Below are 27,629 nucleotides of genomic sequence, written 5' to 3'. Positions count from 1 at the left end.
TACTTACAAAAGTTTTATTTAATGGAATTGCTGTGATTATTTTTTTCATACATAGATTTTTAAAAAAAGGTTTCTACATACACATGGCATTTTTATTTGTGTAATTAGCCAATATACATAGGTCAATGTTGTTGAAAAGTGACTTGAGTTCACTGCAGTATCTTCTGTCTTGAGCAAACACAGTCCATCAATATAATATATATGTTTAAGTCCATTCAACTCAAATCACAATAAAAAATATTATTAAGAAACAAAGTTTCTTGGTTGCAATATTTCTTGCATTGTTTTCAGGTTGACTTTTCTACAGGTGAAATTACTGCGGAGTACGTCCCTTCGATCTGAAATAAAGTTTACTTTCATTATTGATTTTCTATATGCTACACAGTTATACATAACCTTATAACATTATCTAAGAAAAGTTAGTGATATTTAAATGAATTATCGTGAAAATAAGATATCGGTTCTTCCATTAGGGTTATATTAACACGTAATGTTTAAATGTCTCTATATTATATTATTGCACTATGGACATTTAGATGTAGGAATTGCGCGAGCATGGTTGCTTGTTGCCATGTGCATAGCAGTGACATAGAATTCTTCCCCCAAGTAATGTGTTTATGCTGGAATCACAATAAAGTGACGACGCAATGCGAAGATGAAAATGCGACAGCAAAATATCGCATTAATACGATTATATAAACATATATATATATATATGTATATATATATATATATATGTATATATATATATATATATATATATATATATATATATAGTGGTTTTAATCTGAGCGACAACCAAAAATACGATTTTACAAAAAAATGTTTCATGTTGATACACACGCATGAAAACTTCGAACGCCTTGGATGCTTGCAAGTTTTTTATATCTGTATTTATATATTTATATATATTTATATTTGCTTGAGAAAGTCATTAATTTATTATAAATTTAAGATTCAATAAAAAAAATCACTCGGCGTAAAGAAATCCCAGAGATTACACAGCCAAATTCAGTAAAGAAAACCTTTAAAAATAATAATACAAATACCAATGTCACAGTTTAACAATCTTTCAAAAACAAAATACAGAAATTGAATTTAGTAGCGCAGTGTCAGCGACGCGATAGAATTAGAAAATAATTCTAATTGGGAAAACTGTCGCATACGACATTTTTGTCTGGCTGACATCACAAATGTGTCGTACAGATTGGTTGAAAAATCCGCGTCACCGCCGTTGCGCTATTGTGATTCCATTATTACCTATATATACCCGTTCTTGGCGCCTTTGCCGAAGTTGGACCCGCCGTAGGCCGTGGCGTGACTGGTCGCGACGGCGCCCCGGCCGTTGCTGTAGCTGTTCCCAGGGTCACAGTGGTGTCATGAGGAACCTCCTCTCCTCCCAGTCTGTGTTATACGTACCCCTTCTTGGCGCCGTTGCCGAAGTTGGGCCCGCCGTAGGCTGTGGCGTGACTGGTCGCGACAGCACCCCGGCCGTTGCTGTAGCTGTTCCCAGGGTCACAGTGGTGTCATGAGGAACCTCCCCCCCCCCCCCAGTCTGTGTTATACGTACCCCTTCTTGGCGCCGTTGCCGAAGTTGGGCCCGCCGTAGGCCGTGGCGTGACTGGTCGCGACAGCACCCCGGCCGTTGCTGTAGCTGTTCCCAGGGTCACAGTGGTGTCATGAGGAACCTCCCCCCCCAGTCTGTGTTATACGTACCCCTTCTTGGCGCCGTTGCCAAAGTTGGGCCCGCCGTAGGCCGTGGCGTGACTGGTCGCGACGGCGCCCCGGCCGTTGCTGTAGCTGTTCCCAGGGTCACAGTGGTGTCATGAGGAACCTCCCCCTCCCCCCCAGTCTGTGTCATACGTACCCCTTCTTGGCGCCGTTTCCGAAGTTGGGCCCGCCGTAGGCCGTGGCGTGACTGGTCGTGACAGCACCCCGGCCGTTGCTGTAGCTGTTCCCAGGGTCACAGTGGTGTCATGAGGAACCTCCCCCCCCCAGTCTGTGTTATACGTACCCCTTCTTGGCGCCTTTGCCGAAGTTGGGCCCGCCGTAGGCCGTGGCGTGACTGGTCGCGACAGCGCCCCGGCCGTTGCTGTAGCTGTTCTCAGGGTCACAGTGGTGTCATGAGGAACCTCCCCCCCCAGTCTGTGTTATACGTACCCCTTCTTGGCGCCTTTGCCGAAGTTGGGCCCGCCGTAGGCCGTGGCGTGACTGGTCGCGACGGCGCCCCGGCCGTTGCTGTAGCTGTTCCCAGGGTCACAGTGGTGTCATGAGGAACCTCCCCCCCCAGTCTGTGTTATACGTACCCCTTCTTGGCGCCGTTGCCGAAGTTGGGCCCGCCGTAGGCCGTGGCGTGACTGGTCGCGACGGCGCCCCGGCCGTTGCTGTAGCTGTTCCCAGGGTCACAGTGGTGTCATGAGGAACCTCCCCCCCCTCCCCCCAGTCTGTGTCATACGTACCCCTTCTTGGCGCCGTTTCCGAAGTTGGGCCCGCCGTAGGCCGTGGCGTGACTGGTCGTGACAGCACCCCGGCCGTTGCTGTAGCTGTTCCCAGGGTCACAGTGGTGTCATGAGGAACCTCCCCCTCCCAGTCTGTGTTATACGTACCCCTTCTTGGCGCCTTTGCCGAAGTTGGGCCCGCCGTAGGCCGTGGCGTGACTGGTCGCGACAGCGCCCCGGCCGTTGCTGTAGCTGTTCTCAGGGTCACAGTGGTGTCATGAGGAACCTCCCCCCCCCCCCCCAGTCAGTTTTATACGTACCCCTTCTTGGCGCCGTTGCCGAAGTTGGGCCCGCCGTAGGCCGTGGCGTGGCTGGTCGCGACGGCGCCCCGGCCGTTGCTGTAGCTGTTGGCGATTGCGGTCGCCACGCCCGGGTTGAGCGGGCCGCCCTCGCCCTGGCCGCGGCCGCCGTAGCCCGGCAGGCCGAAGTAGATGGGGAAGTACGAGTTGTAGTGCTTGCCCGGGTTGCGCCCCTTGCTCGGGTGGAAGGGCTGCTCGTCCTCCTCGTCGTACTCCTCCTCATCGTCGGGTCGCTTCGTGGGGTACTTGGGTGCCTTGGCGCGGCCGGGCTTCTCCGGTTCCTGCGCGCTCTTGCTGACGTCATCGTCGCCCTTCTCGGGCGCCTGCGGAGCCTCGGGGAGCTGCGGCGCGTCGGGTGCAGGGGCTTCAGCCGGGGGCAGCGGCGCCGACTCCGGTGTCTCCTCCGGGGTGTCTGGGACCCAACACCACAGCCGTTCATCTCGGGTCTGATACATCTTGTCCGGCACTCAACTGTTATTCCCAATTTTTCACATAAACCAGGCCAGCCAACTAAAAAAACAATTACTTTGTTAACTACGATACAAGGAGGTAACATCCGCATACAATAATACTTCAACTTATCTAGAAAATATTACTGGATAAATCTCGCATGATTTGGGGTAAAATATCGAATGAAAATGTTTGACTACTAAACGATTATTTTCACTTTGTTTCCTAGTATTTGCTAATTTTTTTTTTATTTCCGAAAACATTTATTTTAAAAGGATACACAAATGACAATGAGTTGAATATTTGCTAGGATCTTAATCGACTGTCTATTATAGTGTAAAATATAGCACAATTTTATTTGCGTTCATTTTGTATCGCCTGAAAGTAAAATTGGTGAATTTTATTGGAAAATGAGTTGAAATAATTTTAAAAATTAAAATATTAAAAAAATTCAATTTTTTATTTATAAAACCTCATTTCGTAATGCCACAAAAATATGTATTTACTTTTACTTAAGAGACGAAAATATAACTCTGGTGTCATATGAAAAGAATAAACAAATTAAAATGGTAACACTAAGTTTGTAACCTAATTATGTATTTAAGATGTAATGTTACCGCTCAGAATGTTTCAAAGAGAAAATAAGCAAGTCGGGAACATCTTAATGTGTATCCGTTTATTTAACAGGTTTATTATTATTAGTATTATTATTATTTGGCTCTACAAACCACAGGATCTAGCTTTATACACGTACAGTAGTCGGCACTGTCGGCCTAGTGTAAATATTAAATTTGAAATCAATCACGTGAAATAATCAGTTGTTTTATTCCTGCGGTTGCATACTGTAACCTGTTCGTTAATAAGGCCGGATTTATAAACTGCGCCAGAAACACAAGAATATAAAAAGTTCAAGACGCATTAAGTTAAATAACGACTTCCAATTTATGTATAATGCAGGATGCAAAAAACGCAAGGCAACCATGGCCAACTTTCAACTTCTTGCGTTTCGGTTTGCGTTTCTGCCTATATTTGAAATGAAGTATTCCGAAAACTTTTAAAGATGCAGAAATTAGAGTAGAGAATGCTACGATTTTATTTTCAACACGTGTCAAGCTTTTAAAATATATTTTTAAGAATCATGAAAAAACTTTGATTACTAAAAGAAGCCCGATGATAATCTTTTAAACAGTTTTACAGTTTTAAGTTGAAGGTTGACGATGTCTTGCTACTAGCTTATTTTAAGGTGTTTTTACGATTAAAAAAAACACTTAAGAATTATAAACTTAACCTTTACGCCGACGAGCACATGGTTAAGTAATATTTAGTTTATGATTAAATTATTGGTCGTTAATTCCAGTCAATAAAAATGGGTGAGAATGCAACCATGTTATTAAAGTTGAAATTTTTATTTGTAGGTATCGTCTGCATTTGGTTTTGACTCGTTGCCGGTTACCGATTGATAATTTGTTCAACTTAACATTGTATTTGGTAACATTTATAATAACCATGGTGAAATTGGTTACGTATCTGCTTGAAACACCAGACACATGGCTATGATTGAACCTAAAAATTACATTTAAGTCCGTAACCTAGAATCTGTACACAAATCAGAATCGAAGATATTTAATGGGCCTAAGTAATGTAAATACTATTTCATGTAATGCTAATATTATCTATTACAAGCCACCATAAAATGAGTTAACAATTGTATAATCAAGAACGAACCAGAAGCAGCAGAATAATCAATTTCCGAAATTTTAAAACAAAATAAATTCTTAAATTATTGCTTTTTTTTAATGTTTCGCGGAATGTTCTTCTAAGTAACTTTACTAATTATTTTTGAACATGATGCTAATAATTACGTACTTCATACTCATTTCGTACTATGTCATGACCTGCTTTCCGAACGCAACATTATTTCGCGCCAACAACAAATTAGATTTTGCTGATTGGTGTTTCCCTTAATTATTAAGAAAAAATAAAATATAACCATTTCTGTAGTCTTAAGTCAACATATGATTCCCACACGACCCGTCAAAATTCCTACAAGTCAATCATAAACCATTCCACTAGTATACATAGAGTCATATGTTAAGTACCTACACGAATAATTCTCAATTCTAAATTCATAATTTTCAATCGTAAACCCACATTAATAAACGGATATAGTTTTCTTTCGTTTTTTGTGAAGTTTATAAACTCAGCCTGACAGACTAAAAACTGTAAATATGATTAGTGCCAATAATTAGGATGACTAAATTGGTAGGGGATAGTAGTGCACACGCCATGGCCGAGTCGCTCACCAGCCGGCAGCTCCGTCGCCGCTGCGTCGCTTAAGATGGTGACTGGCAGCTGGGGCTGCGGCTGCGGCGGTGTTGCCACGTCCAGCGGCGGCAACGTCACGCCAGTCGAGTCCGGCTGCGCTTGCGGGACGTCCTGGCTGTTCGGCAGGCACGTGCCGCAGTTCGGCTGCACGTTGGTAGGTTGGTACTCGTTGCCGTAGTAGTGTCGCGTGGCAACTGTGTTACCTGTCACGGCACGGAATCATAAACTAATGTGAAGACTTCGGCAAGCTGGCAAGCTGCTCAGTAAAATGTTCATGGCCCCAGCAATGAACCGCAGTAGGACCGTCAAAAACGTGTCTCAAGGTGAACACAGTAGGCCATTGTTGAGGTTATGAAATCTTGTCGCATTTTGTACGTCTGAATTTTAGTGTGTAAATGTATAATATATCGTGACTAGAACATTAAAATATATTACAACTAATAATATATAACAACTGATAATTGAAACAAAAACACGTGTCTGATGAAGTAGCTACGTATCATTTGTAAACAAAAGGCATGTGCATTTTTTTTACATTAGCTAATTTTGATAATTATATCGTAAATAATTTGATAGTAGTGGTGGAATGGAGATGAGAAGTCATAGAGCAAGTGTGTACAATGTTACCATGGTAATTAATTATTGTACTTAAAATGAGAACAACCTCTATCCATTTTTTCATTTTAATTACACATTTTTTTTGTAATAATAAGTTAGATGCTAATTCCTTTCTTATGTGTTGTTAACATCTTCGTATGACAATACTCACTTCATGACGGCAATTTTAATATTCTTCCCAGAGAGTTTCTTTCAAGCTATTTAACGTCTAGCATTAGTTTTTATTAAAATAGCCTAAGGTTTGTTTTGCTAACCAGAGTGATTTAAACATTAGAACAGATTTCCACTCCATTGCATTGCTGGCTCCATACGCGAAGACAAGAATCAGTCTACGCAAGAATCATTATTCTTTGCAAGGAACAGATTGCACAGCTCCTTCTGAGAAATGGTAAATATCAATTTCTACGTGACACTGTTTTGCACAGAGACATAACGGGACCTCCGAGATAGCTACCACTGGACTACCGACTCTGTGCTCGTTCACCTGAGTCGTGTCCGCTGGTTGGGATCGAACTTGCGACCGTCACAACACGATGGTGACGCGAGAAGGTTCACGGCCACCGAGGAAACAACATTCTGAGTGGACAACGCGACATTTTGAACTTCGCACCTTCTTGAGCAATGCAGTATGCAGCGTTTTCCGTGGATTGTTGTTGCAGATTTGACTTGATCTTCGCTTTGCTAAAATACATTGTCACCGTCTAGAGATCAAGTGTTTATGCAAAATCATCCAAAAGCGTATACCCACCTTGATATAAAAAAATAATTATAAAATTATATTCCCACCAACAAAGGAAAGAATTTAAAAAAAAAACAGCGGACAGATTTGTTTTTAGGTAAACCACCCCTTTCCTTTTTAAATAAAATTCTGCATACGCTCCTGAAACCAAACTATGGTTTCTCACGTCATCCCCATATAAATTGCATTATTGCTTGATATCCCGATTTAACGTAACTAACCTTTCAAACTAAATATCATTTCTGGTGATAAAGTTTACTTTTTTTAGAAGCTCAAAATAAAATGGTTTTCTAGCAATTTAAACTGAAATAAGATTCACGTAAACAATAACGCCCGTGCATCACTGAGCACAGTATGGTGTGAGCTGTGCTGCAACTCAGGCAAGTCCGCGCGCCAGCAATACCTGCGGCGAAAGCTGTCATCGCTCCCTGCGGCTCGTAGGTTCGCGGCTGGAAGTTGGGGTTGTAGTGGTAGCCCCTAGGGGCGCTGAAGTAGCCGGTGTACATGATAGCCCGCGTGGGACTGGCGGCTCTTCTCAGCCGCAGGCTTGCTGACGGATACACGCCAGCCAAGTACAGCATTTCTAAACATAAACAATGCTAGTCGCTTCACTTCGTTGTTGTGTAAATGTAGTTTTATTGTTACACACATCTCACAATTTAAATATCTATTAAGCCAGTTACAGATTAAGAAAGCTATGGTGTAGAATAATTTATATTATTTTGAACAAAATAACTCAAAGGCCAGGTTTATATACCACGCAAGATGCAAAAAAAAAATGCAACTCAAACTTCGGTAAACATCCAACTTGTTGCGTTTCGGCTCGCATTTCCGCCCCTTCCACATTAAAAGTGGAGTGCTCCGAAAAACTTTAAAGACTCAGACATAATGTCCATATAAGCCCACGATGTAGTTTTTATTACATATATCACGTTTCAACTTCTTAAACTTTTGCACAGTAAAGAAAAAAAACACTTTTTAATCAAATTATTGAAATCGCATATGTTTTCATGATAAAAAAGATTTATCAAAAAAAAAATCCCAGGGAAAATCTGCTTTCTACTGTTTTAAAATTTCAATTTGTAAGGTTGGTGATGTCTTGAGACTTTCATGCTTTATAAACGACCGTGATTTTATTGCGTTGGTTGCGTGTTTCGTTGTTTCGACGTTACGTCCCTTGCGTAGTTTATAAACCTGGCTTTAATTCCATTATATTATTTTTGGGTTAAACGCTATGTTGTCAGCACGATTATTAGAGATAGGAATAAACTAACTAATCAAAAACGGGGAAATGAATTTTAACCATGGATCCATCCGAGAATTTGTCCTGAGTGCAAATTTATATAGGTATTCTTACAGCTGTGCAACCTCACCCCATGATTATTATTTAATTTCGTCCTATTTTAATGAAACTATGCATGTCTGAAATGAAGATTACAAAAACTAACTAAAAAGAAACACCAAAATCAGAAGATTATTTGGTATCAAACATTTCCAAAAATCAAAGCCACAAAACTATAGGCCTAATTGGTAATTTTAGGTGGTGTTAAGTGTCACACATAGCTATTTGTTAAATCTGCTATCTGAGGCTCACGTGAGTCCAAAGTTTTTCAAAATTTATTTATAACAAGGCCTATGCAATACTGAACTTTAAATAAGCTGCTTTTGTAAACTCTCATGCTAAAAGTTCATACTAAATTTTCTGCAGTTTCATTGCTGTTAAAAATTTAAATAAAAATTTGTCTATCAGAAACTTTTAAGTTTACTTGAACATTTCTTATCAAATATTCCAATCAAAAGATCAAAAGTGATTTTACGACTGAACTTATTAATAAAATGGTAATTTTTAAACGAGAACCCTTTTGTCTGACATAGGCCTACCTGAGATAAACAATGGAAGTGATAGAAACAATTACACAAATTAGTGTGAAAATCATAGTGATATAAAGACCATGGATATACTTTTAAACATGAGGCAAGTGATGATAGTTACGAAGACTTGTGAGCCTTTTCACACCCACGATATTAGACTAAGTGAATACCTGTTGAAAATATTCGTCGCTGAGCAACAAATGCAACGGAGGTATCGAGTTAATACTTAAGAAACAGCCATTAAATATAAGTAACAACAAAAAATAAAAAATCAACATGGCGCGTGAGACGAACCATTAACTTCTTTATGATATGATTATCGTGGTGGACACTTTCAAGTTTGATTTTAAAACCACTAAATGTGCGAAAATATTATTGTTGTGTTATTGTTTTTCACAGAGTGAATACGTACGTGGGTCTTGAACAGGCAGCACAGCAGACAGTGATGATCCAACACAGACCAGCAGGAGTATGCTCCTCGCTTGAAGAATCATGTTTGCAGGCCTATCTAAAAAAAATATATATATATATTATTTTAACAGCAACATAAAAGGCAACAAACATACTCCACTTTAAGTTCAAGCTTGTCTCAATCTGAAACAGTAGCCTCTCCATGCATTCTAGTTTAAAGATAACACTGGTTCGTCAAGAATATTACATGCATAGTTCTTTGCATCACGAAACCTGTTTACTTCACTGACCTTATGAATTTCTCTAAACGTAACATAATCGTAATATATAGTAGTTCAATTTGCGCAAGAATGTCTGTGTTGAAAATTTTTTATTGTGTTTTACATCTGATCGACAGCGAGATTATCAAAGACGGAACACTGATTATTGTGAAAGAAATTGAACTTGGCCTATAGTGAGGAACTACTCTGGCATTTTCCTGAATTTCTTCCAGGAAATATTATAATATAGTAGTCAAGATAGCCGTAACCGCGAATCGAACCAGGGGTGTCCGGCGTGCACTACAACGCCTCGTAACGCTACGTAAACCGTAAAATGACCTTCTTAAAACCACAGCATGGTCTCCAAATTGAAGCCGTTACTGACTACCAGATTATTTTGGGAGTACAAAAAAATGTGGTTTCAACACTAACATTTTGAGACGTAAGATTACTATAACGAAATCATGTACATTCAAATTATTGTGCAGAGAAATAAACTTTTGTCGAAAAAAAAAATGTTTGCGTGGAGTCCACGCGTGACAAAAGTGAAACTTTTTTCCTATCATATTATTAAGTATAGGCAAGAGTATAGGAAACGCAATTCTCTCTGGCTGAGATCGCGGATAAAAAAAATATTTGCAAGTATGATAGCGCTAAATTATGCTATTGCGTAAGTATGCAAGTGTGCAAGTATGCAAGTGTGCAAGTATGCAAGTGTGCAAATATGTAAGTGTGCTAGTGTGCAAGTAAATAATTGTACAAGTAAATAATTGTATAAGTGTGCAAGTATGCAAGTGTACAAGTATGCAAGTGTGCAAGTATGCAAGTGTGCAAGTATGCAAGTATGCAATTATACCGCGTCATTTCTGCCCTCTCCTCTGCCGTCTCTACTACCGGTTTACCCACCACTAACCTAACTATCCCCCTCTTCTCCCGGTTCCCCCACCACGTACCTAACTATTCCCCTCATGCAATCGGAACTTTCGTAACCCTCGAAAATTGTAGCCCCTTAGCAAAGAAGTATGAGTGTCAAGCAAAACAATCATAGGTACGTAACGTGAAAAGGTGAAATACGACGTCCTTCTCTAGGTTCCTTACAAACATACACTTTGTCTACCAAGGCCATCGAAACCGGGAAGTTGTGTTCAAGGCAAGCTCTCTGAACAAAAGCTTCTAAAACGTCCTGCTGTCCTGGCTTATGTCCAACAAGGCTAATGCCCGGTATTCATGTCTCTCTGGTACGTGTTTCTTCTTGGTTTTAGAGTGGAATATTAACATACCCACCAAACGTTAGTCTGAAAAGGCTGTAAATAATTGTTGTTAGAAACAATTTGCTTCATTTATCACCAAAGGTTTAGACTCGTGTCTGTAATATTTTAGGAAAATTACAATTATTCAATAAAGAGAATATTAGGTCTTATAAACATGGAGCTAAACTTAACTATGTTTCAAGGAAGGCCCTGCAAATATTAGTAAAATAACTCATTCTCGATTTAATTTAATATAATGAGAAATATCTACTACTCACCTTTATTAATTTTATAAAACAGTTCGCAACTTCCTAATTAGTGTTAAACTATTAAAGATTCTGAATACTAAGTTTTGTCCTGTACTAAAAAATAAATTCATCAGGCTAAGTATAGAGTAAATTTTGCGCTTTTTTTTATGTTTCGTGAACATGGGCATAATTTTGTTAATAGCGAAAGTTTTCCTCCGCAAAGTCTGAGAGAAAGTCCAATTGGAAGCAAACATGACATGAAATGCTTCCCTGTGTCTCCGTAGCCAACCTAGTAGTGCTGAGTGGTTTCTGCAGTGGCGTCAGAGAAGGATGTTCTACTGCCCGTCACTTGCAGAGCTTACAAAACTTCCGTGAAGGCATGAGCATAGCAACTAAATACACACTGTGTCTGAATTCCACCGGAAAACTTCGTCTGCAGGTCCAACATGACAAAATAATTTTAAAACATATTTAGGACTTATGGTCTAAAGTGATTCCTAAGTCTGGTAAAGTCTTTGAAGTTAAGGCTGAACAATAATTTTACTGTCAATATTACAGAAAGTGTATAAGATGGACCCCTGAGCATCTGGATTATGTTTAATTGAAAGATTTTCTGCAACCACTGCAAATTTTGGGGCTGTATAAACATTATTCCATTGAAATAATTAGGAGTAACTCCTTTATTTTCCACATATTTTGTAACGGGTGACGTTTTCAACTTATTTTGTTTTAATGAAACAGCAACCAAAATTCGTCTGTCGAATTCAGACTTACTCTATATATAGACTGCCTCACATGACCAATGGACTACGTATTCGTCTGCCACTGGTGTTCTGTAAACGTTTTTGTAAACAACTTTATGCGATTGTCAGTGTTCATAAATAAACATCTCTGCGAAATGGATACCAATTGTCTATCCTTAAGAACTGTCAAATTTTACACAAGTACGTGACATAAATGTAACCCAACTCTGAGTGGTAAAGTAACACGGTGTGATTGTAACTGGACAGTTGACTACTCTAAGTTTCAAAACAAACAGTTGACTGCATAGTTGCAGCAGCCTAACTAAAGCCAATAAGTGCTACTTACGTGTAGCAAAAGCATAATAAGTGTACCCTTTAACCATACATCCTACAAATATTTACAAAAGCAATATCTAGTAAATATTGGTTTATAAAATTGTAGATGGGGCCCAAGCCTGTAGGTCCCACTCTTGACTGTGCCTGATTTGAAACGTCGTGTGCTGTTTGCGGCTGTATATACCTGCTGTATATTATTGGTTTATGCGCGTTACACTATTAGTAAATATGTATAACATTCAATTTGAAAGAAGGTGATTTCAATTTTGTTTTGCGTAATTAAGTTGATTTTTTTTCCGATAACAATGTGTTATTGCCTCAGTATGAAGCTGGATAATGATATACTTTACAAGCATCTTCTCTGTCAGCTGTTACCCACACACGGTTTAGCGACCTCTGAAATCACTTCTCGCGCCGACACTGCGCTTCAGTAAATGTCCACGGCAGAACACTTGTTCGTTACGGCAGTTGCACAGTCGCGCCATATGATTGTGATTCGCGCACACGTGTGTTTCACAGATGGAGGTCACGTGCTCGCCTCGTTCCTAGGTTCCATTTAGGCTCGGACATCGGCAGAGCAGAAGCAAGCGCATCCTGAATTGCCAGGCCAAATAGGGCAATGGATTCTCTTGCAGGGAAAAAATCGCTAGCGTGGGCATAACTTATTGCAGCCTAATGTGCGATCAGATTATTTCCAGAAAATACATGCCCTTGTCTATAAGTATTAAGAAATAGAGCCACGACTATTTCGCTGATTCATTCTACCCCAGAATAGACAACGTGCCCTATGTGTCAAGCATTTAGAATGCTAAAATAAACACAGCCATGTATTGTAAAAATTAACAATATATTTCTAGTAGTATCACTCACTATTTCCTGGCGTTTGCTATCAACCACGGTGTAAAAAAATTGCCAAAATGCTGCCCTTTCAGGTAAGCATTTATGCTCAGGGGTGAACAAAAGTTGGAAAAGAGAATTGGGAGGAGGGAGGGGGTTTATCTAAAAACATAATCTAACATTCCCACCAACAAAAGGAAATATTTGAATACAAACAGCGGCCAAATTTTTATACCTCCGCCTCCTATTTTTCATGAAATGACATTCTGCGAGCTTTCCTGTATAAAATGCTGCATTAAGGTGGCCGCCTCAGACGGACGAGCTCTTAAAGCGCGGGGGCGCTAAAGGCCACACCAGCTCGCGCATCACACGTCTCTTCGCCTCTACGCGCTAGGCACAGAACTGGCGAGCAGTCTTCGGTCGGTAACGCGTCTCTGTGGGACTTGTAGATGTGAACATATCACTTTTTAATGGAATATTAAAGATAAAGGCTCTATGAAATTCGCTGTACCATTTACAATACAGTGTGTTTTGAATTTTTCATACCTAAAAATGTCCATAAAAACACCATTTTAGCCTTTTATTACAGTTCAAAAAGTACATGTTATAGACGAAACCATGTAATTAAACTTGTATAGTAACATGCAATGGCTCTTAAATGCTATTCAGAATCATACACTTTTAATAAATGCTCAGCGGTTTGTGCATGGCGCGTTAACTCATGTAGTTCTGCGCGCCATCTGGCGGCCAAGCCAGGAGGCCAGCTTAACGAGTTTCAGCTGTCTGGTTGTGATCTCGCTACCACGGTCATATAGACAGGTCTAGCCACTTCCTAGTCTTTGCCTCGGCGTGTCTCGGCGACTTTGTGAAGCTCGCGGCGGCCTGCTAACTGGCGCTAGTAGTAGTTCACCCGTCATTAAATGAGCATTTCGTATACAATCTCATTCCTAAATCTTTCTCAATTTTTTAAATTTTTTTCTAGGTTAGAATTTTTTTCATTCATTTGGATGCTTGGTAAGTGCCTAATCCGTACCAATGCTTTAAAATTTCTCAGCATTTGTCAGTAAGCTGAAGTGGTGCGAGCGAATGCCTCGCTCTTGTACTGTGCCTGGTTGTAATAAAAATTACGTCAATTTTTTTCGTTTTTCTACTTGCCAAAGGACCCGGATTTAAGTTGTTAGTAAAAAAAAAGTTAAAATTTAACATAATCAGGTATTTTCTCAAAATGAATTTTAATTCGAAAATCACATTCTGTGCACAAAGTGCAACTTGGAAATGGCAATATAAAAATTATATTCATTAAAATAAGGAAGATAAAACATTGCAATAATTATAATGCCTAAAACTTGTATAAGAAGTAAAAGAAGCTCTTGAATACAAACGCTAAAATTAAGAGGATTATTCGTTGATCTTTATAGGTAGAGACCGGAAAATTTCCCGGATTCATTTCACGATGGGCTAGAATACAAACATTCTGACCTTTTTAATGCTTCTGTGATTGGCCCACAGTTTATCAGAAGGACTCTGAGCTAATGAAAAACCCTCACCGAAAAAGTATCAAATCTCAAGCAACCCAGATTTCAAGTCTCACAGGCCAGTAGCGAATAAGCTAATGGCATTTTCCCACGTACACAGATGATAGTGTAGTATATCCTAGAGGTCACTAAAACCGCGAATTTTTGCTGTCCTATTTATAGGTTATGACTAAACAAAACTGACTTCTACTTAATTACTTTCAAAATAATAACTTCATCTGTAAAATCTGATTTGAAATAATTACACTTGCTTGAAAGTTAAAATGTGTAGCAAACGAGTATTCTTGATTTAAATACGGGCTTAATTTTAAAACATGTTTTCCTATGGGATATACCAGTTGGTTTGGGTTCCGCATTCTCAATACTCCAACTTTTAACTGACAATTCCGGCAAAGTTACAAGTTACTGCTATGCATTTAACCCCTACAAAACTCAAAAATCAATTAAAAATCCTAAACTGCAACCTAAGTTTAAAACGAAACAGAGTTTTAAAAATGGGTGCGTGTACTTAGGGCCTATTTACGCGCGTTAGAAGTTACACGTACTTGGCAAAATGAAAAACTAACTTTAATTTACCATTAAATGGACTGGAGTAATACAGTATGTAAAGTATAAATTCAATCAAATTTAAAAATTAAAGGAATATTCAGTGTTCAAACACATTGCGTAAAAATAATTCATTTAGTAAAATACTTTAAATAAATTAAACTTAATAATGAAAATCAATATATATGATGAATGATTGTTCCAATAAAATATTTTAATTATTTATTAAATAATAATGTTATAATTTATAATGAAAACAAATTAAAGATACTGGATCATAACCTCGCTTATTCAAATACTTTTAAAAATAAACTTGAAAAAGTTTATAAACACAATTTATGTCACTAATATTCACAAAAAATTATTCATTTTTAAAATATATTGACCAGTATTTAATATCAATCGCTAATGTGTAAGATTTAAAAGCACATATATAATTGTTATTTTTATGTAGCCTTTTTTCATCCTGTGAATATTTCGTTGCATGAAACGCGCAAATCGTAAAAATTCACTCTCATCATTTTCTCATAACGCGCCTAAGAAGTATAACTTCATAAATATGCCCACTTTTCTAAAAAGAAACTCCCATTAAGCACGACGTTAATAATGCTCTGAACTACTACTAGCGCCGTTAGTTAGCACGCCACCACGAGCGTCACCAAGTGGACGGAGAATGAAGGCAAGTTGCCAGACCTATCTATATGACCGTGCTCGCTACTGAGCGACGGCTGCCACCGCCCCGCGCCGTTCATTTGAAATGTGGTGAGTGCCCGCCGCGAGTGTCCTTCACGAGTCTTCGTGACTGGCGGCGGCGCGGCGCGCGCATGCGCAATGCCCCTCCCCCTCCCCTCCCGCAACCCCTTCTTCCGGCGCGGGCCGTCTCGCTGGCTGGTTGGACGCCCGGCCGTCTGGAATACCAACACCGCCCCAGTGCTGCCACATGTACCAATACTCCCGCGCTTTGTACAAGGCTCCGTGTCACGCGTCAAGTTTTTGATGTGTAACATCTTAGCTCTCGGTCGGCATGCGGCATTTGGTGGGAGTGATTTCGTGAATGCGGCAGAAGTAAAAGAACGGAAATGTGTAACAGACGGTGCTTCTATCCATGACGGATGGCACGAACCAATGTTCACAAAGTTTGACAAGATGGGAGTATGTTAATAAAATTCCTAGTCGAGAATCAGGTTCAAATCCGGGGTTTAGTATTTGTTCAAGCCTTTTTCGCTTTTATCGGAGCCGTTTCATTATGAAGTTTAAAGTTTCGGTCCAGAAATGGAATGATTCGATAGTCGACATAGCTGCTCCAGCAGCGAATTCTAGCGGCGGGTGCGGGAACTGCGTGTAATCTTGTTCATAAATGAAGTTGAAAACACAATTTGCGAATATTTATCACGCTCGGCATTATTTTAAAGAATTCTACGTTAAATTTCGTGTCCAAGTTTCGTATTATAAGTGTATTTGCAATATGAGAACACATGAATTTGCTCGTTACCAAGATTAGATGTTACACATCACTGGCGAGTACTGAAATACTCGCTTACATTTTTTACCTTTATTACTAGGGGCATGAATTTTTCGCGAAAAAAAAAGCCATTGCTCTTTAGACTGCAATGAGGCATGCATTCGCTAGCGGTTTTTCCGTGTAATCGGCGGCCGTCTGTAAGATCAACCATTGCCCTATTTGACCGACCAATTTAGGACGCGTTTGTTTCCGTACTGGGTGACTACCATACTTAAAGAAATAGGTTATGAAATATATAAATGTCTCGCTACTGAAACGGAAATTCAGCCCGGATAATCTGGCAACACCGCACCGCCCGCACACAGTGTTGCTGATCGCACACAGCCTACGCTGTAATTTCGTTCTCAGTGCAGAAATACGGTCATGTCCTCGAATCGATTGCTAATTGTATGATCCTACGAAAATCAAATTATATAAACTGTCTCACTTGAATATTTTAAAGTTTCGGTTTTAACATTAAATACATACATTTAAGTGAGTTAATTTGGTTAGTAATGTCAATGTGGCTATACAGATATTGTCAAATATAACAGGCCATTATTTGCGATTTATAATGTATTGTAAATTTATGACCCGCGTTCAAATAACTGTACTAAATAACTATTTTAGTTTCGCAAACATTTTAAAAGAATTTTGTAAATATGTATTGTACGGATTAGCGCCAAAAAAAATCGTACAAATATGAAATAACTTTCATTATATGCTATCTTACGTCCTCTTTTCAGAACCGCCTGCGGAGATAAAAATTTCCAATTACTTTTGGAGATATCGAATTTTTTAATATTCATTTTTTGGCGATTTTTAAAAACAAAAAAATTAAAAATCCGAAAATACCTTTATTCTGTGCTCTTTAACTTCCTCTTTTCATTAAACCCGGCGGAGATCAGAAATTCCAAATACTTTAGGAGATATGGAATTTTTTAATTTTCATGTTGTGCACTGATATGGCGTTAAGCGGGAAGCCTACGATTCACACATCCTTCTGGACATACCCGAATACTCACGTTGGCAAGCCTTCTTTTCTTAAAATTAGCAAGAAGTAATTAAAAATACTTTAAAACATTGTATATGGTTGGTTATATTAGGTAAGTATAGCTACATTAAAAAAACTGTAAAATCATTTTATGGTTGCTTAGCAAATAACATTTTAATATGTAGCTATCCAGCGCTAGGAAACCGTTTACATGATTTCACAGTATTTTTAATGTAGCTATCCTAACCAAATCAACCATCCACAATGTTTTGAAGTATTTATAATGTAGCTAACATAACCTAATTGACCATTAGTTTTCATGAGTTGCATATTTACAATAAACAAAAAAAAAAAAAACCGAAGATGCACGATCGGGCGTTTGCCTCTCGTCTGTTGAAAGAAGGCTTGCCAACGTGAGTATTCGGGTATGTCCAGAAAGATGAGTGAATCGTAGGCTTCCCGCGTTCACCATTGTTGCTTGTTTACAAGTATTATTATGTTTTTTTTTTCGCGACGTATTTGAACGACTACATCACGTAAAAAGAAAATTACGTGAGTTCCTACTGTTCATCCTTTTTCCCGGTTTGTTAGGTCAGGTCAGCTACATTATAAATACTTTAAAACTAAACAACCATTAAAATTAATTTTTATTATTTTTAATGTCCGTTCAGTTTCAAAGTATTTATACTGTAGCTGACCTGACCTAATCCACCTTTGTCCCGTTTTGTTAGGTCAGGTCAGTTACATTATAAATACTTAAAACTATACAAGTAAAATTAATTGATATTATTTTTAATTTCCGTTTATTTTGAAGTATTTATCATGTAACTAACCTTACCTAATGGAAAATTTCTGTTATTTAGGCATTCACGCACACACGGCAAAATATAAAATGGCGTCTGTTGAATGATTACATAGGGCTTGTATTGCAAAATAAGAACGGCGATATCTCCAAAAGTAATTGGAATTTTTAATCTCCGCAGGCGGTTTTGAAAAGAGGACGTAAAAGAGCATATAATGAAAGTTATTTCATATTTGTACGATTTTTTTTGGCGCTAATCCGTACAATACATATTTACCAAGAATTTGAGTGTTACCATGTATTTAATTTTTGTATGTTTTTATGTTACGATTGCATCGAGTGTCACTTGTTTACAGCTTGAGCTGCTGTTCTTTTTAAATTTGTTTTTTGCAATATTAGTTTTTCACAAGTATATCGAACAGTTAACCATGTTGTAACTTGTTTGTGGCTATTAAATGTGTAAGTATATTTATCTTCTTAAACTATATGGTATTAAATCTGGTAGTTAGAAGCAAATGTACAAATGTATGGTCGTGGCCGCTTCAAGCCGCACCATCTTGTCGACAAGTTGGCAACACTGCTCGCCCACCTCCGCCTCATGCCGTATTCCTGCCGTCACGCGCCGCGGCCATCTGCCGTTCCACGCCGCACACAACTCGTGGTAATGTCTCCGTGCGACCGCGCTTATGTGGCAGCAAACATCGTTTTCGTCACGGAAAGTGCTGTGCGCGATATTATATCGCCGTTGTGCACCCGCCATTTCTTTCCGCAAGTGAAGGAAGAACTCAGGCTTAAACTGCGATCTGTTAAAAGACCGCAAGTCACACAGAGTTCATTGTTGGTAACAGGAAAAAAAAGTTTATGGGCTCTGGACTGATGAACTTTAAAAAACCACTATATAATTTATCTACCTTTCAAATATTTATGATTGGATTCGAGTCATTTAAAAACCATACAATAGTCCTACAAATGTAGTACAAAAAAACACAAAAAAACTCAGTGTTTGCTAATGTCTTTTTAAGAAACCACGGTTCATATTCTCACTTACTGTTTATTTGTCCGTATTCCTTAGTTCGTGAATACAAAGAATTTCTAGCGCGTAGCGGCACATACGTGGCTAATTGTGACAAAACATTTATTACATTAATTTGATAAAAAATTGCTTTGAGTTCTAAAAGATAAATTTTTAACGTAATTTGTCAAAAGAATTCAATAATATGTGTAAAATTATTAACAGTTGCTAGCTGAAAGTTTAATCAAGACGTACTACTGTTCGTTTATCCGCACTCAATAGTATTGTGAACTAATACACTTGAGTCTGAAAGAATATCAGTCCAAAAATCTGCTAAGAATTCTAAATTCTTATATTCGTTATATTTTAAGGATAAAACGCCGAGAACAAATCTTAACCTTTTACAAATTTAAATATGGCTAAGCTTGAAGGACAGGCATAAATCCAATTGACTTCTGCGACTGAAATTTTATTATCCTGCCAGCATAATAATTTACACTTATACTGTCACTTAAGAAACCAACTTAATTGTTTGACAAGATGCTCGTCTTTAAAAATGATAATTGCTGTCCGCTAAGAATTCATTCACCGATGAAAACAGCAGAAATAAAAATCTGAATGCAAAATTTCCTTAGGCTAGACTCTGAATTTACTCTCTTGCCCTAGAAAATCTTGCCGTAAAGGTACAATTTGAAAATTTTTTCCAATTAGTTTAACAGTTAACATAAATTATTGCAGAAATATTTTACAGTGCCTGTTCAGCAATATTTAGAAATAATACAAAGAAGTTTGCAAACAAAATGGTGTCGAAATGTGTTTGTAGTTATTAGTATTAAATGTTGTGACACACTTTAAAAAGTTGAAGAATAAAATTATTTGACTTAAGACGAGATGAATTTGCTTGCTATAACTGTTGGCAAAGAGAAATTAATTCTTTTTCTACAGGCGTGCTGTTTTTTGGGGCTGAGAAATTTCTCCGAGCAGAAGATTTAACGGTTTTTTTCAGTAAAACAACACTTAGTTAAACGACTATAACAGAAACAAATGTTTGCTGTTTTTTTACTCCGTGCTCAACTCTTCCTTAAAAGTTGTCATCAAGCTGAAATTGTTGGAAATGAAAAAAAAATGAATATACATATTTTATCTGTTTAAGTAATACATGTTACCAATAGGTTGTGCAACAACATATTGCTGTGAAGAGAATATCAAAAAACTTTCCAAAATACAATGTCTCACAGTTTTTTTCTCCAAAGAGTTTTTTTGTGTGTATATTTTTCACCACATACGTATTTCTAAAACACGACTTGTAAATAGTACCTAAGAGTAAAATCGTTTTATTCTTATTAATTGACAAATATGATAAAATGCTACAAATTGAAAACTCATCTTCAGTATAGAGAGAGAGAGAGAGAGAGAGAGAGAGAGAGAGGGAGAGAGAGAGAGAGAGAACTATTCAGCCAGCGAAGTCATTAGAAACTGAGGCATAACATACGTCAGTGAATACTGTGAATTCAGTACGTGCCCAGAGAGAATGCGGGAAACCATAAAACACGAACACGAAATGGCAGAACCCAAGTCCGGTACAAAAGAACCTCTAATATACCACCACAGAACACTTACGATTCATTAACTCGGGTCAGAATCCCAAATAATCTGCGTCCGTGCCTTGGGATTATTTTTCATAATGTGGTGCTGTTAGAGCAAGTTTGATCTGTTACACCAATAAAATTCTCTAAATAGTTATTCTTTGTTTATTTTCCCCCCGAATGTAGGTTTCTCTACGTCTAAGTATTCGTAACTAAAATGGAAGGTTGAGGTTTGGTCAGAAACATAAAAAAAAAAAACATTTTAAAATTTTGAAAAACGTATGAAATCTCGCGAAATGATTTTTTTTTATTCCAACCGCAAAGTTACACGAGCGAGTTTGGTGAACTTTGTGTGTGTCATGGAATTAGGAACTGTCAGGAGATTGAGTTCTGTGACGTAGTCACTCTTTAACCTCACTATAACCATATTGCAATGCCAAAAACATTGCGGAAATGATGCGTAAGCACGCCTGAATATGGATAGTAAGTATGAATTACAATCTCCGTCTTTAAACACAGTCATTTCCGTAACATACAGTCATTTAAAACTGTTTCCACGATGCAAACACTACACTGCAATCAATATTTTTGTTTGTGTAACCAACATGGCGCTGATAAAAAAAAATGGCTTCATTCGGTTACCATGTAATCATGCAGACGTAGCCACCCCTGGGGTAGTTCTGTGACTGATCGGTGTTCAATGAACTATAAGATTCCCACGCCAGCACGTGACAATAATTAGTACAATATTCAAAATCTAGTCAGGCGTGTGTTTTTTCCTAGTAACGCGTGCGCGCGTGTGCTTTTTTTTTATACGTATTTTGAACATTTAAACGGCACTTCCTAAGCATTTGTGTTTTATTATAAACATTTGTAATAGTAGAGGTCAATTTATCCAATTTATCACGTTTATACTTACTTACTTCCTCAATAATAGCGTAGTCCCACTTACTTAACTACTTTTCTATTAATAAATATATAAAAATAAACATTTTTTAATTAACATGACCGCTTGCCTCGTTATGTTTATTGATGTTTACTATCTGATGTCAATCTTCAATGTAAAAAATAAATTTGTTGGCCAATCATAACTTGAAACGCCACGACATTGTTGTCACAGTAGTCAAACTGCTTAGTTAAAAGCTGATTTCTGTTTAGGAAAAGAAAGTTTTAAAACACTCTAGTTCTTACTAATTACTGTTTAGAGACGATGTTCTATTCACATTGACCAAGTGATAAGAAAACCCATAAGTGATACACACATTTTGAACCCGGCCCGAAAGTAGCTCGTTTTGCACACTTATCAGCACTTCAATCCGTAACTATGTTGATAACAAGCATTTAGGTCGCTATCTGCTTCTAAAATCAATATTTTAATACGTTCTTTAAGTGAAACTTATAATGGGAATTTTTGATTTAAATTGTTTGTTTTTTGGACATAACGCCATTCCTGATTTACACGGTACACACTCATAGAGAAACCAGTTCTTGAGATGTAGTGCTAGTAATAGTTTGTGTAAAAAAATTTTTAAACCATTATTTAATCTTACATTCGCACATCGAACATTAGGACTTATTGGGAGACCCACGTGACCTTGTACCGTGAAGGATGACTGCAAGGTCGAACTTCAGGCTTTCACCGAGCAAATCTTCGCCTCTGTGATCTGTGACTACAGAGCGGAGATCGTCGCTCTGACAACGGAGCTTTAAGCGCGCGTTTCCATTATAACAGAGTAAATGAAACTTCATTTGTTTTAGATTTCATAGCGAATGATGCCTTTTTCTACACTGTCCTCTAAAAACGTAAAAAAATTGTGCTTTATTTTATATAAGTAGAACAAAGTTCTATAAAACATATCACTTACAAGCCTAGCGCCATGCGATTCCACTTTTTCTAAAGAAACCAGACCGAAATATTAAAAAAAATAATAAAAATTTTATTTGCAGAAATTTTAAACTCAGTCCTAAACACACGGGAAGGAAATTTACCACTAGTAAAAATTTCTTGACCTTGCCGGAAATTAACACCGAGAGCTGTTGTTGACCAACTTCTAACCACATTCTTTTTTACTTTATTTATATTTCACCATTTGGTAATTTTTATCACAGAGTAAACTTGATGATGAAAGTTTGACGATTTAACAGTTTCTTATTACCATTTCATTGAATTTGATGATTTTGTGAGACATTACAATTCAAATCTACAGCCACGCCTTGCCCGGGACTCGAACCTAGACCCCATAGCAGCGAGATCCGGTGTGCGCTACGGAGTTCGACGTAATCAGTTGTATTATGATTCTAATAATGAGCACTGATGATAGTAGCAGCAATTTCTGCGAGGCAACTTTTGTAAAAGTATGAAATATTTTTCAATATTTTTTGAAATTTGTAACAAGAGAATAAGAGTTATGAAGCATGACATGCAATAATAAAGTTTGCGTATAAATACTTGGTATAAATAACGGCCGAATGATATATTTTATATGTGAACATCTTTAAAGAGAACAAAAATGTTAGGCCACAAACAATAAACAAACGCGAATTCATATTGATTGATTCTGGGGAGGTAAACTTTCTAAGTTAACGCCCTGACATTATGGGAGAACTTAATATAGTAACTAAATAATATACAGAATGAGATGGAAGCCGACTGAAAAACTTAAACGCCTTAAATACTTTCTCTATTATTTACGATAAAAATGTTGTTCTGACCCATATTCTAAGACGTATGCCAGACTTGGGAAGTACTTTAAACCATAAGTTGAATAGAGGTTTTCCACTTATTTTGTCGTGATGAACCTGCATCCGAAGTTTGTCGGTAGAATTCAGATTCACTCTTTTCAAATATCTAACGTATGCACGTGCGTTCTTCATTTAATTGGAACACACCTTGACATCAGTATACTCTATAGTTGACCTGTCGGGATCTGCGTAAAGACTTTGCAAGTATGCATTTTAGTGCCTTCGAGAGGGTCGAGAAACTTGGCCATAATTTAAAGATATTTATTTCAGAAAATGACATTATTTGCCATAAAATCACGAGAGAGCTACTTGTTCCAGTTGGGACGATTCGCACACCTGTTCTTGCAGTAAACTCAACCTCCATTAGTATTATACCATGGCGAGCTTCAGAGAGAGCGTAAGAACGCTTAAAGTACCCTATCTCTTGTTGTCGCCCTGCTCTTGCTCTTTCGCATACCCCTGACGTATCAAGAGTGTTATCATATAGCACAAGAGACACTCTCTCGACAAACTGGGGTACAGCTTACGACAACCAACTCAATAAATGAAAGTTAATACTTATTCGGTAAAGTTAACATAGGTTTAACGACATATGTAAAAATGTCTTTTGATACAGTTATTTGTGTGTGTGAGGGGGAGGGGATTGCTGTTTGTATGTTTTCTGCCTGTAGGTCAAACAGCCTTATTTGAAAGCTTTTCATGTAAATTTATCACGATAGCTCTTCTGCATTTTTATGAATCGTCTGAAGTACTATGAACAGACATTTACTTAATGTTATCAAATAGCGGTAGAAAAAATTCACTCAAGGATTCATAATAATTATTACTCGTTTCACCTTTTTGCAGCTCGAAAATAAAAGGTAGTAAATTTCTGGTTGGAAACTTTGACCAAACAACAATTGCAAAAGAGTTATGGGAATAAATTTACTGCAAAATATTTAATTAATACTAATGACAAGATAATTAAACAATAAACAAGCCTTATGATACCGCTTTTATGCCACAATATCTGTGACAATCTACTGGTGAATTCATAAGCGACTTTAGGTCGGTTGCCGTGCACCCGTGTTACATATGACGTAATTTAGCTCATCTAGTTCTTGCCAAGTGTTTTATTTCAGTCAAGAAAGCTAATGTGCTGTCAATTGTAGAAAGTGTAGGGCAGGCTCTGTTTAAGTTGAATGTTCTGCCGTTGTGGACAGCAATGCCCGTCAGGTCTATGCCGAGATGTGCGGGTAAGCTGGAGCGCACGTTACACGTTCAACGCACGCACCTCAAGACGGGGGAGGCTTCAAGATCATCGTAGTTCCCGAGCCAACATGGCACCAATGCCGGCGCACACGATTAGAGTCGTGCCGGAGGTTCAGGCACCAACCATCTGCGTGCCAATGCAAGAGCGCGTCCATAGCTGTGCTTTCAGTACTGCAAGGAACAAGTCACTTGATGACCTCAAATATACACTTCAAATTTACCATCAAACTAAATGTATGCGTACGAAAGTTAAAAAAACAAAACAGATTTAACATGTGAGTATGCTAACATAAATTATTTACGCGTCTGCTTCGAAACGTGGGTAGTGCTGATTTATTTAGACAGTTTTTTATGTTTTTTTCCTGAGCAATAAAGTAATATTAGTTAAGGATTTCGATTGCAAACTATGTATTGTTAATTAAATCAGTAATATCTTACTTTAAAACACGAAAATGTAATGTGAAGTTGCAAACTCAACATTGTGTATCGAAATATTTAACAAAGGTTAATCTCTCTATGGAACGCCTGTGACATTTGAGCGGTAACCATAACATTAGATGGCGGTGAAATGAAGATAAAGGTTTAATGCTAGGCCTTTGAGTGCTTTCAAGAATTTTCACCGGGCGTTTCATGTCTAAAAATTATTCTGAAAACAAGAGTTTTAACCTTTTTCACTCTCCTTAAAATACAGTTTAAAACCGAAATACGAAAAACAGAACTGCTCATCCGCCCTCAGCGCATTCTTAAATGCTTTTCGAGAGCAGACCCCACTCTGGTGCAGTGGCGGGAGCAGTGTTCAAATGGCGTAGTTTCTTCTGAAGATCTGCAGATAGACGGGGCCCTCAAATGAGAAATGCAGTTTCCTGTCGCTCACTTACTTGTCTCTCGGGGCTGCGAAGTGTTGCTTTGCTCGAGGCGGTCTGCTCGGACGAGGCAGAGAGGACTCCAGAAGGAACTACACTGTTCTTCCGCAGTCCGGGCAAGCCGGGGTATATATACGGGCCGCGGCCGGCGGGAAAGGCTGGCCACCTGAGCCGCGCTTGGCAGCCTCCCAGGGTGCCTCTTGACAGTCTCTCCGGCCCGGAGATAAACGCCGTGGGGCAACAACTCGACAACCCCAGCCGCGGGCCGCCCTCCTACATACGCGATGGCCGCCTGGCTGCACGTGAGGCGCGTTCCTAAGGCGCGCGAGCGAGCCGTGAGGCAAGGCCAGCCTGGCCATTCCAGTTCTCCGTCAGCTCGCCAGCTCCACGCCGCTCTCCGGTAACTCACGCAAATGACTCGCTTGCGCGCCGTGTTACCTGCTGGCCAGAGCACCGAGTGGCTTTTTACGTCACGGCGAGCCGCAGTCTAGGTCCATTGAACTAAGTCATGCTGGATGGGACGAACTGCTGCATGTAAATCTCTCGGTTTTCTTCTGGAAAATGCAGCTTTTTGTTTCGAATCCATCTGTAAGTCACTGCCATCTGAGACTCAAGGGACTTACTAGCTACAACTATAATTTCCTTCCAGCACTCTGTGTTTTACAATAGGAAATCAACTCCAGGTTTCAGTATTTGGTAGTGTTTCATTTTTCGCATAGCTTGGTTTAATTAGGGAAAGTAATTTTGGAAATTTGGACATTGACTAATAAGCTAATAAACAGTAACTTTTTCTGTGGAACTGAAGTAATGTAAAGAAAAATTTTATAATACTGCCTAAATGTATTTTATGACCCAAATTATAAATTATTCTAACAGATTTAGACGTTTTCGTGCACCTCAAAAACAAAGAATTGGTATCTAGATTTCTGAAAAACTATTTCAGCGATATTTTCATTAAACGTTGAAATACTTAAGACCACTGTCACAAGAAATAAAAAAAATTAAGTAAATTAATTTTCTTTAACAGTATCTAGCTTAATGCTATAAAATCTTGAACAATTGTGTACATAAATATTTTTCTGTCAATATTTGTTATCACCATTAAAATAAAACAATTTATTTGTTAAACTATAAATTACTCACTCGTATTAATATAGAGTTCGAGAGTGATTTTTATTTACCGTGCTTTTCAACTCTCTGCTCATAAATCAACATGAGTTGAACCGAAGATTGGGCTCGAACCACCGACCATTACATCACAACATGAGCCACGCCTTCACACGCATTTACTTTGTTAGTAAACTTTCCATCCGGATTCAACAGAGAAAATCCCGATTGAAACTCTATCCTAAACATTTTCGAACTGGAGTAAACCAGTAGTGCTGGGATTGTAAATTTTCATTGGCCATGGTCGATATCTTCGCAAATAGGTTTTCCTGATTGGTGTTTATTGAGTACGTTTTTAATGAACGTGCTGCCAACGAGCTAATAAATGGAATTAAATATTCTATGTCAAAATTATTTTTTAGCTTCTATAATCAAGACAAGTTAGTAATGGACAGTGGTTAACACTTCGTTACTGTGAGTTTCAGTGCGTAAGATCTCAGTCCAAGAGCATTTCATACACTGTAATTTTTTTTTCATTTGATAAATTGAACAGAATTATTCATGTAAACTTAAAGAGGTTGTAAATTTGACCATTCACATGAAACATGGTAAAACTACAAAATAGTGTTCATAGTAATACTGGGTTTATATTCTTACCCGAGCATTACGCTTTGTGTTTTCCTAGTACCTTCAATAGTTAAAGTTATTTGAAAACCGTTCCATGAATATGTTTCCAGTATTAAATGCGCACATTAGTAAGCTTGATACAACAAAATAAAGTCAAACGGTGGAATATTCAATTAT

General features: G+C 38.3%; 1 protein-coding gene across 1 annotated transcript; it reads right to left on the bottom strand.

The window, feature by feature from the left end:
* Window positions 1-25,975, bottom strand: LOC134529467 (uncharacterized). The gene is made up of 6 exons (XM_063363598.1): window positions 25,734-25,975; window positions 9,214-9,309; window positions 7,333-7,512; window positions 5,551-5,775; window positions 2,759-3,209; window positions 1-338 (listed from the first exon to the last, which is right to left on the bottom strand). The coding sequence occupies exons 2-6, from the start codon at window positions 9,293-9,295 to the stop codon at window positions 314-316; spliced, it is 963 nt and encodes a 320-aa protein (XP_063219668.1). The 5' UTR covers window positions 9,296-9,309; window positions 25,734-25,975; the 3' UTR covers window positions 1-313.
* Between the last annotated feature and the right edge of the window lie 1,654 nt (window positions 25,976-27,629).

Source organism: Bacillus rossius, chromosome 2 (assembly GCF_032445375.1).
Source record: "Bacillus rossius redtenbacheri isolate Brsri chromosome 2, Brsri_v3, whole genome shotgun sequence".
In the NCBI taxonomy this organism is placed as follows: domain Eukaryota; kingdom Metazoa; phylum Arthropoda; class Insecta; order Phasmatodea; family Bacillidae; genus Bacillus; species Bacillus rossius.
This window is presented reverse-complemented; position numbering and strand designations above follow the sequence as displayed.